This window comes from Conger conger, chromosome 3, assembly GCF_963514075.1.
Source record: "Conger conger chromosome 3, fConCon1.1, whole genome shotgun sequence".
Taxonomy (NCBI): Eukaryota; Metazoa; Chordata; class Actinopteri; order Anguilliformes; family Congridae; genus Conger; species Conger conger.
Window position 1 is genome coordinate 40,537,846 of NC_083762.1, and position 17,206 is coordinate 40,555,051.

The 17,206-nt window shown below is 39.8% G+C and overlaps 1 protein-coding gene across 1 annotated transcript in view; it reads right to left on the reverse strand.

The window, feature by feature from the left end:
- Window positions 1-17,206, reverse strand: part of LOC133123293 (protein TANC1-like) — a 70,803-nt gene that overhangs the window by 9,952 nt on the left and 43,645 nt on the right. Inside the window, exons 11-15 of the mRNA XM_061233638.1 lie at window positions 15,962-16,147; window positions 13,800-13,878; window positions 1,561-1,694; window positions 510-633; window positions 51-226 (exon numbers count right to left, since the gene is read on the reverse strand). Coding sequence (XP_061089622.1) covers window positions 51-226; window positions 510-633; window positions 1,561-1,694; window positions 13,800-13,878; window positions 15,962-16,147 — 699 coding nt within the window. The remainder of the gene's footprint in view (window positions 1-50; window positions 227-509; window positions 634-1,560; window positions 1,695-13,799; window positions 13,879-15,961; window positions 16,148-17,206) is intronic.

Below are 17,206 nucleotides of genomic sequence, written 5' to 3' on the forward strand. Positions count from 1 at the left end.
ATATGAGTGCACTCTGCGAGTGAGGCCAATTTCATAGCACTTTCACTCACAATCTCAGCGTCACCATAGAATGCAGCCAAGTCCAGCGGAGTGCGTCCGTTCTTGTCGGTGTGATTTATGACCGTGCCCTCCTCCACCAGGAACTGCACCACATTCTTGTGTCCTTTCAAGCAGGCCCAGCTCAAAGGTGTCAATCCCTCCTTGTCCACAGACGTTAGCGCGGCACCTAAGAAATGCAACCACGTAACCGTTCATCAGAGCGAAATTCCTACCCACACAAACCTGAGACACGAACAGAATGGTGCGGCACACAAAACCACTGTTAATTTCAAATCATTAATATGGGTAACAATACTTTGGCACCCTCCTAAAAGGGTGTCATGGTCAATTGCACATTCTGCGGTTTGAACATTCGGTACAGTTCGATCAGGAAAATGAAACTGATGCTGTACGTGTTGAGGAAGATGATTTGTAGGTGACAGCTGATGACTGGGACACGCAGGACTCACCCTTGGAGACCAGGAACTCAGCAGAGCTCAGGTGTCCTTCGCAGGCTGCTACCATCAGAAGCGTGCGTCCCTGCTTGTCACTCGTGTTAGCGTCTGCACCGTGCTGCAGCAGCAACTCTGTAATCTGACGCAGAGAGAGAAAAACTTCACCCTTGATCAGCAATATTAAATGGCTATTTGTTTTACATTTACAATGTTTGCTACATAAAGCACATTCACCAAAAGTGTGACACACCTGACACAACTCTCCTAGGACTTGAATTCAGTACCCCAGGCCCCTCCCAGTTGCTCCCTCATTCCTCCCAGTTTGTTGATTAGCTGCACCCAGGTTGTAAGTTAACTAATTTGTTTATTTCCTCCTTCAGCTTGCCCCCTCCATGACCACTTCCTCAAATCAGACGTGCGTTCAAGACAGCATAAGAACAAATATTACATTGATTAAAGTGCATTATAACAGCCACATGTTTTTTTTCCCTCTGTGTCATCCCAGTCTGCAGCCACTTTTGTTCATCGCATACTACCTTTTCAAACTGTTAGCTAACGTTTGTGGCGAACAGAAGAAAGTTTGTATATGTTGGCTGACGTTAGCTAAGGTTTGCCGTCTAGAACACAAGTAAGCTCTTTATTGAGGTGCGCCTGTCGGGCAGCTATCATCAGATCCCTCCATTCTGCTACTTCTGGGCATCAAGCTTCTACCCTCGCGTTTCAACACTTCCGGATGATGTCTATTTTTGTCCCCTGGTGGTGGAATGAGCTTCCCACTGTGGTCAGGACAGCTGAGACTTTCCATATTCCACCAGAACCACCTATTCCTTTTTAAATTCTACTTTCTGGTAGTAATGGAATAGCTATCCCAATGTAAGGATCATATTTATTTGAGTTTACAACACTAATCGTTGGTTTTTTAGCAAGTTTTACACTTATGATTATAAACGAACCTCCTCTGCCTTCTTGGTGATATTGCACTGTTGTATTCCTGAGAGTAACAGTGTGTCACCCTGGTTAAGTGTGTCTGCGACGTGAAAATAATGTACTGGAGCTATAGATTCACCTGGCCTTGGCCCTGCCTCACAGCACTGAATATTGGGGACACTCCTCTTCGGTTGACCTGCTGCACCCCGGCTCCTTTCTCCAAAAGAAACCTGCACACATCCAGCTTTCCCCGGCCAGCAGCTGCTGTCAGAGCTGAGAAGAGGAGAGAGCAGTGTTAATGTTCCATATTTTACTTCTGCAAACACCTGTCAGGACCTTCACAGCACGCCCACTGCAGCCAGTCAAAGAGGAACGAATATCGGTAAGGTACAATCTAATCATTGCCATTGACAGTGAACCATTAGGACTCTATAATTCTTGGGAGGAGAACAAACAGTTACTGCACCTTATACCAACCTGATCACTCTATACCACCAGTGAAATTAAAAGAACACGGGAACAGGGAAACTATGGGACAGCTTACTATTGTGATGTGATCACACTGGTAGCATATGTTTATGTTTTCTAGGAGAATCTCTTTATTGTGTATATGTATATTATACACTCACTGAGTACTTTATTAGGAACACCTGATGCGATTATATAATCAGCCATTTGTGTGGCAGCAGTGCAATGCATACAGTACAATCATGCGTTAATGGATAACGGGTTAGGAGCTTCAGTTAATGTTCACATCAACCATCAGAATGGGGAAAAAATAAAAGTGACATTGACCGTGGAACAATTGTTGGTGCCAGACAGGGTGGTTTCAGTTTCTCAGAAAATGCTAATCTCCAGGAATTCTCACCCATAACAGTTTCTAGAGTTTGCAGAGAATGGCGCGAAAAACAAAAAGCAGTGAGCAGAAGTTCTGCAGACAGAAACGTCTTGTTAATGAGGGAGGTCGAGGAGAATGACCAGACTGGCCAAAGCTGACAGGAAGGTGACAGTAACGCAAATAACCACACATTACAACAGTAGTAGGCAGAAGACCATCTCTGAACACAATGTATCAAGTGGTTAGGCTACAGCAGTAGAAGACTTAATAAGTCTAAAAAATAAGTCTAATGAATACCTAATAAAGTGGATATCTTGTTCTCAGGTTGTCCTACAAGCGATACCAAAACTCTCTATGGGAATTGGGGGGTGGGACTAGATTCAGCTGTAAATTATGCTGATACAGTATGGAACACATTTGTTGGCTAAATGGCTTTAAGTCATCAAGGGTCAAAGGTATCAAACCAGCCTCAAACAACCGTGCTGCTACCAGATATACAGTAGATACTTCAAGGGTTGTTTCTCCTGAATAATTCTTCCATTGAGTTCACAGGAAAATTAGTCAGGATAAATATCCTTTGTAGTATCTACGGCATGATTTGAGGCTCATCTGATACCTTGGACCCTTGATGACATAAAGCCATTTAGCCAACAAATCAGTTCCATACTGTTTTGGTGTAATTTACAACTGAATCTAGTCCCACCCCCAGTTCCCATAGAGATCCATTCAAATACAAAGAGATTTTTGTATCACTTGTATGACAAGATATGATATCCAGATTCTGGTGATGTTGACAGGTCACAGACTTCAAGTCATGGCATGCAAACAATATGCAACCAAATACAAAACATGACTATTTTATTTGACACTATGTTAATATATCTCAAACATTAGAATGTGGAGCTATGTATAAAAAGTACTGTACATACTACATGGTGAAACCAATATGTACAAAAATACCCTTTAATAAAATCTGAGAGTCTGCACTTTGACCGTTTATGAATTGTTTGATTACAAACAGAGGAAATAAAACATTAATAGGAAAAAGCAGAAAGAGGCATGGTGTGTCCAAACTTTTGCTTTTTGTATCCTAGCAACCAGAAAGTGGTTAGTTCATGACACTTTTCGTTTTGCATAGCTCACACTATCAAAGATGAAATTGTACATTTCCATTTGTTGTGAAGTTTATTGTGACATGATAAAGGGAACAACTTGACTATGTAAAGTGCAGACAGACCGTTGTTTCTCATGTGAAATAGCGGTCATTATACAGACCAACCAGAATTAAGTAACCAGCAAAGCTGTGATGTAATTTAAAATAATAGTTCATAGTGTACCATGTTATATTCCCCATAAGTTGATTTATGCACTGTCACGTGTTGTAGACAAGCTGATATAGTTAATTTTCTTCCCTTTTATTTATTTACTGTATATAATACATCGGATGATCACGAACCACCTGACAGAGCTGCATGCAGTACCTTATGAATGACTCTCTTGGCTGAATAAAGCATATGCATATGTCCCGAACTGTACTGTGTCCGTGGAAACACTGCATAGGTCCAGGGTTATCTGGTAGTCTACTGACTCTAAGGCCCCTATAGATTGAAAAAGAACATTTAATTCTGCACATTTCTTAACAAATGTATTACAATGGGAATGCTATATTGTGAAAGAGAATATCTAACCTCAGAAGACAAATTATAGAGGCTTATTTTCCTCAGAAGATTCTTTCTGTCTCATCACAGAAGAACCGGAGTGGTCAGCCTTGGGTACAATATTGAAGCTTGAAAATGGGTGAATTATCTTTCACTCCAAGAACATTTTCTCCAAGAACATTTTACAAAAGATGCCCTACGAGGTTGTTCCATTTCGACCTTACAGTACTAGATCATTTTTAACGACCTTTGCTTGAAGCAAAAGGTTTTTTCAGCAGATGCCTTGATGGACAATTATGCTGTGGACTTATGTATTTTGGCCACAGCACTAGGAAGTGAGATTGGGTGGTAGTATCTATACTCAACATGAACTCTTGTTTGAAGAACTACCCAGTATTTTGCAGAAGAAGACCAATAAGTTAAAAAAAGTCTAATAAATACCTAATGAAGTGCTCAGTGAGTATGTTTGTAGTAGTATGAAAATCATAGTTTCATGGGTGCATTAGCAAAAGTTGAGCTTTACACTCTTGGTCCAGAGGTCATGTCAACATTTCTGGAAACTAGGTCTAGAGTTTATTGCGGGGGCAACTTTTTCATGAATTCCTTCCTGGCTCAAATTCACACCACCCATACATGTTCAAGTTCTCTGTGAAAAGTGCTCATGATTGTTATAGTTCTTTTATTGGTACTTACTGGTAAATCCCCTTCATAATACACAAGTGAAGCATCTTGCGAATACCTGGGTGAGCAATACAATTCCAACTACTTGCATTTTATTAAAGGATATAAAATATGTTGGAGCTACACCGAAGTCTCAATGAAGACCAGTGATATTAAACCACAGTCAAAAATTCCCCCGAGGGAAGCACTGTGCCAGTTCACCACTTCAACCAGGACCAGCTCACTAATCACAATGATGAGATGTGAGCATCATTCTCTGTTTCCGAGGACTCCTAACCCCTTAAGCATCGTCCCTTTTCTTGACACAAACCTAAAATTGACGTACCCAATATAAAATGGTTACTATTCTTGAATGCTTCTGACAACAGAAATTTGTCAAAAGCATGTGGATTCAGAGGTCCCCTCACACTTGTTTTACCACCCGCATGTTACAAAATAAGGAACTATTGTCGCTAAAGCAATTGCATCTTAAAATAGGTTATCCAGATAGAACCGTGAGCTTTAATGATTTCAAATGCTATATCCTGTTACCATAGTGATTGATGAAAGGTTGAAAAAAAGGAATGAATGCAAAAAAAACCTCACTTAATGGGTTAAACAAGGAATTATTTAAACAAAACTCCAACCCCAAGTTTGTAATTACTGTACCAGTAGTCAATACTGCGTTAACTGCACCCCACGCATGCCGCATGCACTGTAGGAGCTGAAGTGTTTTTATGCGCTCATCCACAATCCACTTCTTCCATTATTTTTGAGTGTTTATCTTATTAGCAATAGTTATTTGTTTGCAAGTATATTAGGAGGACAAGATGATTGCGAAGAACAACAGCTTTTAGCTAATTGGTGGGAAATGGAAGTACAACAGTGTATTTGGCAGCTCCGCACAGACATTGTGAACATTTTGTGTCACTGAAAGCTAAATATATAATTAATCTAATGCAAAGTAATTCGCATCACATGTGTTAGAGACTGTCGCACTATGCTGCCAGTCTGATTCTCTGTTAAATCTGGAAATTATTTTTCTGTTCTCTTCATTTACTATCCTTCTGGGTGCAGTCACATACTCTCGCTCTCCAAGTCACATAAAGCAATATAATGGCTTTCGGGGTGCTTCTGGCTTTAAGCCTTGGCCCTCACTATTTGTATTGAGCTTCACCAGCTGAGCTGCACAACCATTTCATCAGCGGAGGCCATTTAATATGCAGCTAGTGGAGGAAGACAGAAGGCCAGTGACTGGCTATAGTGGTCCCCTGTGCACAATGATATGAGGATATAGCCTGCTTACTGAACCCCTCCTTCCCTTTGGCCGTTTATTCCCACACTCAGCACTGACACGGTCAGAATTTGATACAAATAGGAAGCGTCACCCTGTGAAACAAAACCAGACCTATACGCTCTGGCATTATGTAATATTATGGATATTTTACAAGGTATTAACCAGGGAATAATACAACAAAAACTATAGAATATTTACTGGAAAAACTGGAAACAATAAATTGCCATTCATACAGCAAAAAAAGTGTCTCTAAACCTGAATGAGCCGTGCAGTGTAAAGTATAGTTTCCCTTATCATGGCCTGGTTCCATAAAGTGGGATTACTGAGTTGGCCAGATAACTGCACTAAGTAAAAAGAGCAGATCCAGGTTTTACTCTGTACAGTTATCTGGCTAACTCAATAATCCTACTTTGTGGACTCCTGGGGCCAAAGTTTTTCTTGCGGTCTATTAATGACAATATTTGGATACTATGACTTAAGTTTACATATTTGTGTATATAATGTATATAATATTTAACATATATATTATTTTCCTGCAACATAAAACCAAAATCTGGCAACCATGCTCAAGGGCGTTAGGGGAGATATCTTCCCCAGAAGAGCTGTACTCCCTCCCAGCAGTTGTGGACAGATGTCTTGCTCATGTGTTGTGCGTAGGCAATCCTCATTCACCTTAATCTGCCTTCTCTGGCCTTTCAATCTCTGCCCAGCCAAAACCTCTGTTCTGTTTTCACACCACGGTATGATAAACACCAACATTTCATATCGAAATGAGGCCCCTACATCATAGCCCTCATCACAATCACATGTTGGTCATTTTTTTCCACAGAGAGATAGGACTCTGAGATGACATGATATATTGATTCAGTTTGTTTGCCCCAGTAATACAGTATATGGTCTTGCGAGCTGAATTTACAAAATATAAAAATGTATCAAAAAATGTGCAGCATTTACCAAATGTAAAAAAAATATTTGAGAGCTTTAAAAGCTTATAAAAATGCAGATTTTTATGATCACTGTTGCACTAATAGGTCAAGAGATATTCATAGAAATTCAAATTTGTGATGTACCACAAGGTAGGTTAATAGCAAAATATGATTAGATGCATTTAACTAACTAAATATTATTTAATAAACTGATGTGTGAATCAAAAAGGTTGATGTGGTTAAGTTTTAATGTAATCTGAGACCAGATGGAAGAGCGTGGATTGTGTGTCTTCCAAAATGACCTCTCCCCATACATCAAACACAGGCCTAGGGACAGCAAGGCTTGCCTTCTTCGTCTAGAAACTTATAGGAGGTGGCCACACAACAATTTATAGCTCTAATACACACACAATTGCCACAGAGACATCGGAACTTCATAATATAAGTACTCTATAAGAATCAACAGTCCAGTAAACCCAAAGTTTACACTGACCGATAACTGCCACAGTGACCAGCCACTACACAAAACTAGTGCCTACACTCCAAACATAAATCCAAACCACTCCCAGCTGACACAAATGATTGATACCTCAGTCCAGTGTGTTATGACTGGACTCTGCGCACAATAATATAACAGAGAGACATGCTTAGAACCATTACACCCTACACATATTAAACAGTTCACGCAAATGGCTGACTTGTCATTTTAAAGGATTTCTGTTGTTATCGCTATAGAAAGGTTCAAATGCTCAAGTATATTATAAATGAAATGTTGAAATTGTATTATTTTATTAGCTGTTTCACAAGAAATCTCAAAGCCATCCCTTCCTCTGCAGTGATATTAACTTTTCCATAAGCATGATATACTGTACTTTTAGCTATATTCAGAAATTGCCACTGTGCAAACAAGCCAAGTGATTATGTGCACACTTCTATGTGGTGACTTATGCTTTATGACACAATGTCACAGAGCTGTTTAGCAATAAAACATTTTTATTTGCTATTCTCAATGCAAATATTGGTACAGCTCTTGGTTGTATCTCTTAAGACAACTGCCATAAACATTGAAAAACAAGCAGCTAAACAACGTCATTATGGTTAAGGTGCAATAGGGATTGTTTTATGCAAACCACAAGGGATCCTTTGGAAGAGATTAATAACTAAAAATCCACCTCTCTGAGTGAATACATATCAGGGCCAATTTGCATGAGGTCCTTACTCTTTGCGTGCACCTGTCTCCATCCCTGGAATCTAGCTCTGCATATATCCACCTCTGAAATCTAACTGCCTGCATAAACCCACATTTGAAAGCTAAATCTTATTTCAAACAGGGGAAGTCACTTCCTAAGGGTGAAGTCAATGTTGTGCCAGGTACTGAATACTGTATCATTGTCATTCTACTACCATGATTTCCTTTCTGTATGATACCACGTGATATCACATAAAATACAGTATTTTCATATGAAAGCCAAGGTCATGATCATGGAATCTGTGATAGAAACATGGGAGAACCCTTTTTGGTCTTCTTGGGCTTCTGTTGTCTTCTGTTGGGCCTGAAAATGACCCTTCGTAATTAGGTTTATAGATGAGATCTGTACGATTTCTTGTGTGTTTCCTGTGTGTTGTGTCCTAGCCTGAGGCTTGCCACAAGACACGGTCCTTATTAAAGTGTAATTATCTCAACTGACCTCTTCCTCACCACCAAATAAAACAGGCAAGGGTGAGTTAAATACAAATATTGGAATCATGTCTCTTGTAATAGACAAGCGGAAGGTTAATGTTATTTTACCTCCCTGAAATTAAACTTTTCCTTTCTTTACTGGATCAATTGTGTGATGGGAGAGCTTTCCCGGTTGCAGGTGTTTTAAATAGCAGGGTGTTTTTGTCATAGAATTTCTCTTCAAACACCAGGGTGTACATTTCTTATTGTAAACATGTAATATGTAGGCATTACTCAAATGTAATTTTTCTAGCTAGGCTATTCTATCAGTTGGCCATCGCCTAAAGGTCCTCATATTAAATTTTCATGACAGACCACATCCTATGAGGCACATAAATATGTTTGTAATATATAATTATAATGTTGGGTTCCTGTCACAGGATACGTGGCTGCATGAAATCATTTTTGTCACGTTTTTTGAAGGAAGTGAGTTCTCTGTAGATTTTCCTTCAGCATTTCTTGTTGAAACATATTTCGAATATAATTTAGTTGCTTGGTTGAAAACAAGGCGCACTCTCATTCTGTGCCCCAGTACTCTCCCATGTTAGTTTGCCTGTCGCACACAGACATAAAAGTCCTTTCTACACTCATCAAAGAAACATTCCAGTCTCAGAGGATAAAGCTTTCAGTGACAAAGCTCATTATTACGGGTCTAACTTGGTCCATGGGACATCATAAGCGGGGCACTCCTTTTAAGATTTTGCAGCAGATGCATCTGCCAAGGCAACAGAAAGTAGGATTAAAGAGAAGCTCTCATAATGGCCTGGCCTCAACATTCTAAGGCCATTTGCTACATGGATAGCAACTGTGAAAGGACCAGGAGGCACAGAGATATTATTCACATGCACATTTCATCAACTGTGACATTATGTTGGTCTCAAAATGCCAAGGAAAATGATGAGTTACAGCAAATCATGGAGCAATTTTAGACTTACTAGGTCTTCTGCTGCTGTAGCCTATCTACTGACATGTTGTGTGTTCAGAGATGCTTTTCTGCATATGACTGTTGTAATGTGTGGACAAAATTTGCGTTACTGTCACCTTCCTATCAGCTTTGACCAGTCTGACCCTTCTCCGTTGACCTGTCTCATTAACAAGGCATTTTTTCCCACAGAACCGCAGCTCACTGGATATTTTCTTTGTTTGTCGCACCATTCTATGCAAACTCTTGAAACTGTTGAGTGCAAAAATCCCAGGAGATCAACAGTTTCTTAAATATTCAAACCACCCTGTCTCGCACCAATAATCATTCCACGGTCAAAGTAACTTCACATTCACATTTCTTCTGATATTTGGTCAAAAAAACAGCTGAACCTCTTGACCATGTCTGCATGCTTTTATGCATTTAGTTGCTGTCAAATGATTGGCTGATGTACAGGCTGGTGTACAGGTCTACTGAATAAAGTGCTCAGTCAGTGCATAGTCAAAAATAGTCAATATTCAACTGTGTCAAATGAATGGTAGAAAAATGATTTCATTTTCTTAGATGTGCTATTTTTATGAAAAATTCAATGTTACTACACAACCGTTCAGTGATCTTTTTCTGATTTAGTATTTCATGTTCTCTGTTGGTGATCAAACAATGAACACGTGGTCAAAGCACAGACACAGGCTTTTCTTAAAGGGTATTTTTATACATATATTTATACAAGAATTGTTTCTCCTGACAAAATGTTCCTGTTGAACTCAATGGAAAAAATATTCAGGAGAAACAATTCTTGTAATATGTACTACATATATAACAGCAGCACAGTGGTTTGAGGCTCATTTGATACCTTGGACCCTTGATTACTTTAAACTTTTACAGGATTTTTCACGCATATGCATGCGAATCAACCAATCTCACCAGTGCTGTGTCCATCCTTCTTTACCAGATTTCTTCTGGAATCAACATTTGTGCCTCTTAAGCCACCGCTGTGCCACATGCACCCTGAATATAAAGTACTGCAGCTGGTGCACTCAGGCTGCAAGCCTTGTCCTCACTACACACTTATTAAGTCCTGCAGGAGATCTGAATCTGAAGAGAGCAGGAGCTACCGCGCAGTCATACAGTGATGCCGCTATGAACCAAGACAGACTTAAACCCATTCTTCCTCCAGCTGCTCTTCTGTTGGGAAAGCTGTGTTGTATTCAGTTGCTTACAGCTAGCAGATGAAAGCTGGCCCTGGTGCTGGCAGAATGCTTTATTGTATCTTTGGAAAGATGCAGTATGACACTCATAGTTAATAAATCAATAGACATATCACTTTTCTTGCCAGCATAAAAAATGCTATTTCCTCTTTCAGAGTGAATGTCATATTGCTCAAATTAACATAATCTGAAATGACGTCTTCATATTTTGTGGTTGGTTGCAAATCCTTTGCGTTACGAGACTGCCTGAAGTCTGTGACCATTATAGGTTATATAGAGTATATTCCCTGGTGATACAAGGTCTTTACTGCAGCCATCTTCAGTTCTTGTTTGTTTCTCAGGATTCGGGTTTGTTTGCATTCACACTTGTCTTCAGCATGTTCAGTTGAATTCAGGTGATTGACTTGACCAGTCAAGAACAATCCAATTTTTTGCCAAGGAAAATCTCCTTGGTTGCTGTAAGCAATGTGAGGTACCGTCCAATGAGTTTTGAGGTATTGGGTTGGATCGGAGCAGTTAAGATGTTTTTTTTATGCTTCAGAATTCATCTGGGGTACAAGTTTGGTCCAGGTTAGTACTTGTCTCATCTGTCCATAAGACTATGTTCTATGACTTCGCAATATACTTTCTAGCAAACTCCAACTGGCCACTTCAGGCTGATCAATGGTTTTCATCTTGCAGTGAACGCTCTGAGGATATGCTGGTGAAGGCCTCTCCTTATGGTAGTCTTTGACACATCTATACCTACATCCTGAAGACTGCTCTTAATTTGTTGCACAGTTGAAAAGGGTTTTTTCTTAACAAATGAAAGTATCCTTCGGTCATCGTCTATAGTGGTCTGACTTGGTCAACCAAGGAGATCTGATTTATAAAAAGAATTAATCCTCATTATCACCTGCTTTACTTGCATTGACACATGTTTGGTCCTCATGTTGAGGGACAACAGCTTCACACTTCAAATGCAGAGTTCACAGCAAGAATTAACTTTCTGTTCTTATGAATGCAATAATGATGCTAAGACACACAGCTGACCAAAAAACAGTTAAACAGCCAATTGTCAAATTACTTTTGATAGCCTAAAATTCAGCACTATAATAAAAGGTCTGAAATTCCATTTCAATTCACCTGATATGGATGTAAATGCCCTCAAATTAAAGCAGCCAGTCTGCACTGTAACCTAGTATTCATTGTTTTATCCAGGACCATCTAGCCCAGAGTCAGTACAGAGCCAAAACAACAAAAATGTGTAACCTATAATGGGTTGGTTCACTGTTCCTGAGTAAAAGCAAAAGTAACATACATTGATCTAGGTTCTCAACCGCAAGAAACTCAGCTTTAAAACACAAGACCAGCCTGGCACAGTAAGAGGCTTTATCACACACAAACACTCACACACATAAGCTGTTCGCTGGATGTTGTCCCCAGCCATTTCACCTGGTGTCCACACACAGTTCAAACAAATTAGTATGAAAGAGAAAAGCTCTATTGATACAGGGTTTCTTGATGTCTCTACGGTATTTTGTGACCATACTTCACTTGAGTAAGTGTAGTCCAAAGCACAGTCATTAGTCTCCAGGCACTACTCTCCAACATTTCCAAAGCTGAAAGTATTATTATTGCTTGCTCTTGTAAATATCTTCTTAGAATCAGTTTCCTTGGAAGACAGCTTCAAAATTACACATGGAAAAGCATCACAAATGAGCTTTTGGCTGGGGTGCCCAGGTACGTAAATCTAGCTCTCCACGTGCCATGTGCCATTTGGCTCTTAAGCAGCCTGGAATCATATCCTGTCTGTGGTCAGTATTCCCACAAGCCTATGCATCCATGAGCATAGCATCATCCAGGAAGGGAAGGTTCAGTCAGCAGAGCATTTGTTGCACAATAGTGAAACATCTGGTAGACGGGGAACCTGTGGGCTGTGAACCAGCAGCGTAATACATGCAGCCTTCCAGCATGCCAGCCGAGGGCCTCAGGAGGTGGCATGCAGAGTGGTAAGAGGTAGCAGTCCAGCCATACGTGTTCTGGAGGCACATGTTCTGTGTTTTATGCATGTTAGTGCATGCTAGTGCACAGATATAGGACGCTGCATTAGGGGAATGTGTGGTAAAATCCAAAATAAATGTGGGATAAGAAAGGAATTCAACGAGTCAAAGTTATATTAAAATAAATAGTGCAATAACCTTTGGCAGATATGGTATTCAAGTGGTTGAATGGTGAGCTTCAGCCACAATGTACTGTAAGTGAGTTCACTGAAGAAAGGTTAAGTGCTAAACTCTATCCCATCACCAAAGGTACAGCCACTGTTGCAGGTTATTAAGGTCAAGGAAAACCACCCAGAGGGAAAATTTGTTTCTCTGTGTGGTTTAATTTCTTTTTTCAGGGGAAAAGTGGATCACATACTGATGTTCTTTGTCTGAACTGATTCTCCAAAAATCCACACTGGAACAATACACAAACAAATAAATTGGAAAACAAAATGAGATGCCTATGGGATTTCAGAAATGCAAAAAAGAAACATGAAAGAAAATCGAGACCTCAACAGAATGTTTCCAGTGAGTTTGCTATGCAAATAATGTATGTGTGCTAAAGGAAAATAGTTTGGTTTCTTAGTGACGTCAGTGAGAAAGTAGCTCAAAGAATGTGTCTGTCTTAGAGGCTTAACAGATATGTACCATGGCCACTGATACAAATCAAGGCTCTTCTATTTTTGCATTTGCAATAAACCAAGAAAAATAGCTGAAACAGGTCATAATGGACATTTTGTGTAACTAAAGATGGACTATGTGAACTGACAACACCTGTACAAACTAGAAACACACACCAACACACAATACACACACCTGCAGACAATTCATCTCAATAAAAGCCTAAATAAACTAGCAACTATTTCCAGTCAGGGGAAACAAGAAAAAAAGGGACCTCTTTAAAAAAAAACGATTTCTGAACAAACAAACAAAAAAAAAATGATTTATATGAAATATGAAATATGAAAGGACACCGAGGAGCTGCAGACAGAGAAGGGAAAGACCGGGAAAAGAGAAGTGCAGAGAGGACTGATGCAAAACACTATGATGCATAAGCTGATTGATTTAGCCAGGGGGTGCAAGTTGTGACACGGTCACTGTCAAAAAGAAGGAGAAAATACCTACCTGTCTCACCCCACAGGGAGTCATAACCATCAATCTGCACCATATGTTCATTATTCAACGCCAGCAAGCTTCTCACAACCTGCCAAAAAGAAAGCCTTCATTAACAAACCTCCACACCGTGTAAAACACAAAGTAAGCCCTCAAAGATTTACACCGCTGCGATGAGATGCATAAAGTCCATCAATGAAACAAAGCCCCGTAAATCATATACCTCAGGACATGATGAATGATGCTCTCTGAATCAATGTGCTGACATGTAACACAATATACAGTACTGGGGCGGCTCTAACTAACGCTTGGCCAATCCTATAAATATCCAACTGTTTAACTTTCTAAACTTCCCTTGCTCCCCGAAGTCGATAGTACACGGCCAGGTTGCGTATATTATTTCGTAATTAGTGGCGGGCTGCCCATGATATTGGGCCTGTTAACAAGTATCCCCAGTTGTATACACACCTCGCAGTTCCAATGTGCAAAAGGTTTATAAAAAAAACATCATCACATATGGAATATAGAGAAAATATAAAATACTTTTGTATTTTGTACACTCAGTGAGCAATTTATTAGGTAGACCTGTACACCAGTTTGTTAATGCAAATATTTAATCAGCCAATCATGCGGCATAACAGCATTCATATGTGGTCAAGATTTGTTCAGACCAAATGTCAGAATAGGGAAGAAATGTGATCTAAGTGACTTTGACTGTGCAATGATTGTTGGTGCCAGACAAGGTGATTTGAGTATCTCAGAAACTGCTGATCTCCTGTGATTTTCAGACACAACAGTTTCTACGTTTGCAGATAATGGGGATAAAAACAAAAAACATCCAGTGAGCAGTAGTTCTGCTGACAGAAACGCCTTGTTAATGAGAGACGTCAGAGGAGAAGGACCAGACTGGTCGAAGCTGACAGGAAAGTGACACAAATAACCACACATTACAACAGTGGTATACAGAAGAGCAGCTCTGAACACACCTCAAAGTTGATAGGCTACAGCAGCAGAAGACCAATAAGTCTAAAAAATAAGTACCTAATAAAGTGCTCACTGAGTGTATATATATATATGGAATATATAATTCATGCATTAATTCACTAGTTTATAAGGTACTAGTGACAATCATTTCCAATATGTCACCATATATAAAAGGGGCCATAATTGTAAAACATGTTTTCTATATGTTTTATTTAGTAAAACATACTAATCAACAAACAGGTACTGTATGAGTTTTACACATGGGTGCTGCACAGGGTTTTCAGGGAGGCTTTTTGGAAAATGTTGGCGCAAGCCTTTCCCTGTAACTGCCTCTACTTTGTGAGATGGATTCGCTTCCTGACACATCTAAATGTCTAAATAGAAATTGAATAGCCCTGTGATGCTTCGCATAGTAAAACACTGTTAAACCCACTCTGATAAGGCAGATCTTACAATGATAGAGTATATTTCATCCCTTAGTGCAGCGATACTCCATCTTTCCCAGAAAGGGCCAGTGTGGGTGCAGGCTTTTGTTCCAACCAATCAGCTACATACCTGACTCTACTAATCAAGGTCCTTAGCAAAGACTCTAATGGCAGATTAGTAGAATCAGGTGTGTAACTGCTTGGTTGAAACAAAAGCCTGCACGCACATCAGCCCATGTCGGTAAGATTGAGTATCCCTGCCTTAGTGGTTCATCTCAGTCCTGTTAAGAGGGTGGGCGTGACAGTGCCTGTGCACTGGTGAACCTGGGTCAAATACATAATTGTTTTGGATTGAAATTTATCTTACCCGGTGAAACCAAGAGGACCCGAAGACTGGATTTCATAGGTTCCAATACACCAGATAAGCTCAGTAAAGTCTAGAAAAGTATTTGCTTCCAAGACAATTACACTGCAGTCCTCAAGTATTTGGACAGTGACATATTTTCTGTTAGGGGGGGACAGAATTACTTACACAGTAAGCGTGTAATTCCTACACGGTTCACCCAATATGGATGCAGAAACCCTTAAATTAAAACTGAAAGTCTGCAATTTAACCACAGTGATTGCTTTATTTAAACTGTTTGTTTGCTGGAGTACAGAGCGAAAACCCACAAAAACAAATGTGGCACTGTCCAAATACTAACGGACTGCACTGTCAGTATTTGACCCTGGTCTGCCTGTGAGTGTCGGTGCATCTGCACGCACCTGTGTGTGACCCATGCTGGAGGCAGCAGTAAGAGCCTGCTGGAGGGCCTTGTTCTTCCGGTCGCAATCCTGAAGCCGGCCCTCGGGGGCCCACTCCTGGTCCAGAAGGAAGTGGACGATGTCAGGGTGTCCCCTGAGAGCTGCATGAACCAGGGCACACTGACCACTCTTGTCCACATGGTAAGCCTGTGGGATCAGAAGCAATTCAGTAAACCCACAGGGAGGTTTATAAATCAAATGCCCAGTTTTATTTAAAAAAACATTTTGTAACACACTCATACAGCACAATATGAATATTTGAATTAGTCCCAAGTCTTATTTCCTTGATGTTTTAGATTTGGAGAGCTCCAAAGAGGAGTAATCTGTATCTATAAATTGTTGGTTTGATGATGTGCATTTTATTGTCATCCTTATGTATTGAGTACAATAGAGTTGGAGACCCACAACTTTTTTAATTCTTATTTTGTTTTTCTAATTGTTCTCATTGTATGTATGTTCTTTATTTAGTTTAAATGTGTTTAAAATAATCACATAATGTATGAATCTTTGTCAGAGTAGCTTGAAAGCTACTTGGAAATCATTTAACTTGGAAAGTTACATAATAATAATTACAAGCAACAATAATCACAAATAAATTAACAGTTGGCCAGTGTCTAATACAAATAGTATTTTAACATTTCACAGACTAAATGAAAGGATATTACGTCAAGTAATATCTAAATTACATAAATTACATAAAGTTATGCTTGACATTTCTTTACGCATCCAGGCTTAAATATCTTGTCATGTTAGCCTTGTAAGTCATAAAACATGTGCCCGATACACAAGTAAATAAATGACAATAAATGACAATTGTGACAAAAGTGAGACACCAGGAGGGCATTTCATGAAGCAGGATTACTGACTAAAACCCTGAACGGCTCGTTTTACTTCAATCAATGTTGGGGTATTGCTTGCAGTTATCCGGACAACTCAGTCATCCTGCTTTGTGGAACATGCCCAAGGCCTTAAAAGCTGGTGAGGGGGCAGCCTATAGCCTAGGGGGTTGACTGAGACCCAGATGGTTGGTGGTTCAAACCTCAGAGTAACCACAATAAGATCTGTGCAGCTGTGGGCCCTTCAGCAAGGCCCTTAACCACCTCCAGGGGGGTCAAATCAATTATAAAAAGCAAAAAGTGTCAAGTAAATAACTGTAATGTAACTGTAAAGTGAAAAACGTTAGGAGGTGTGACCAACCTGAAAAAA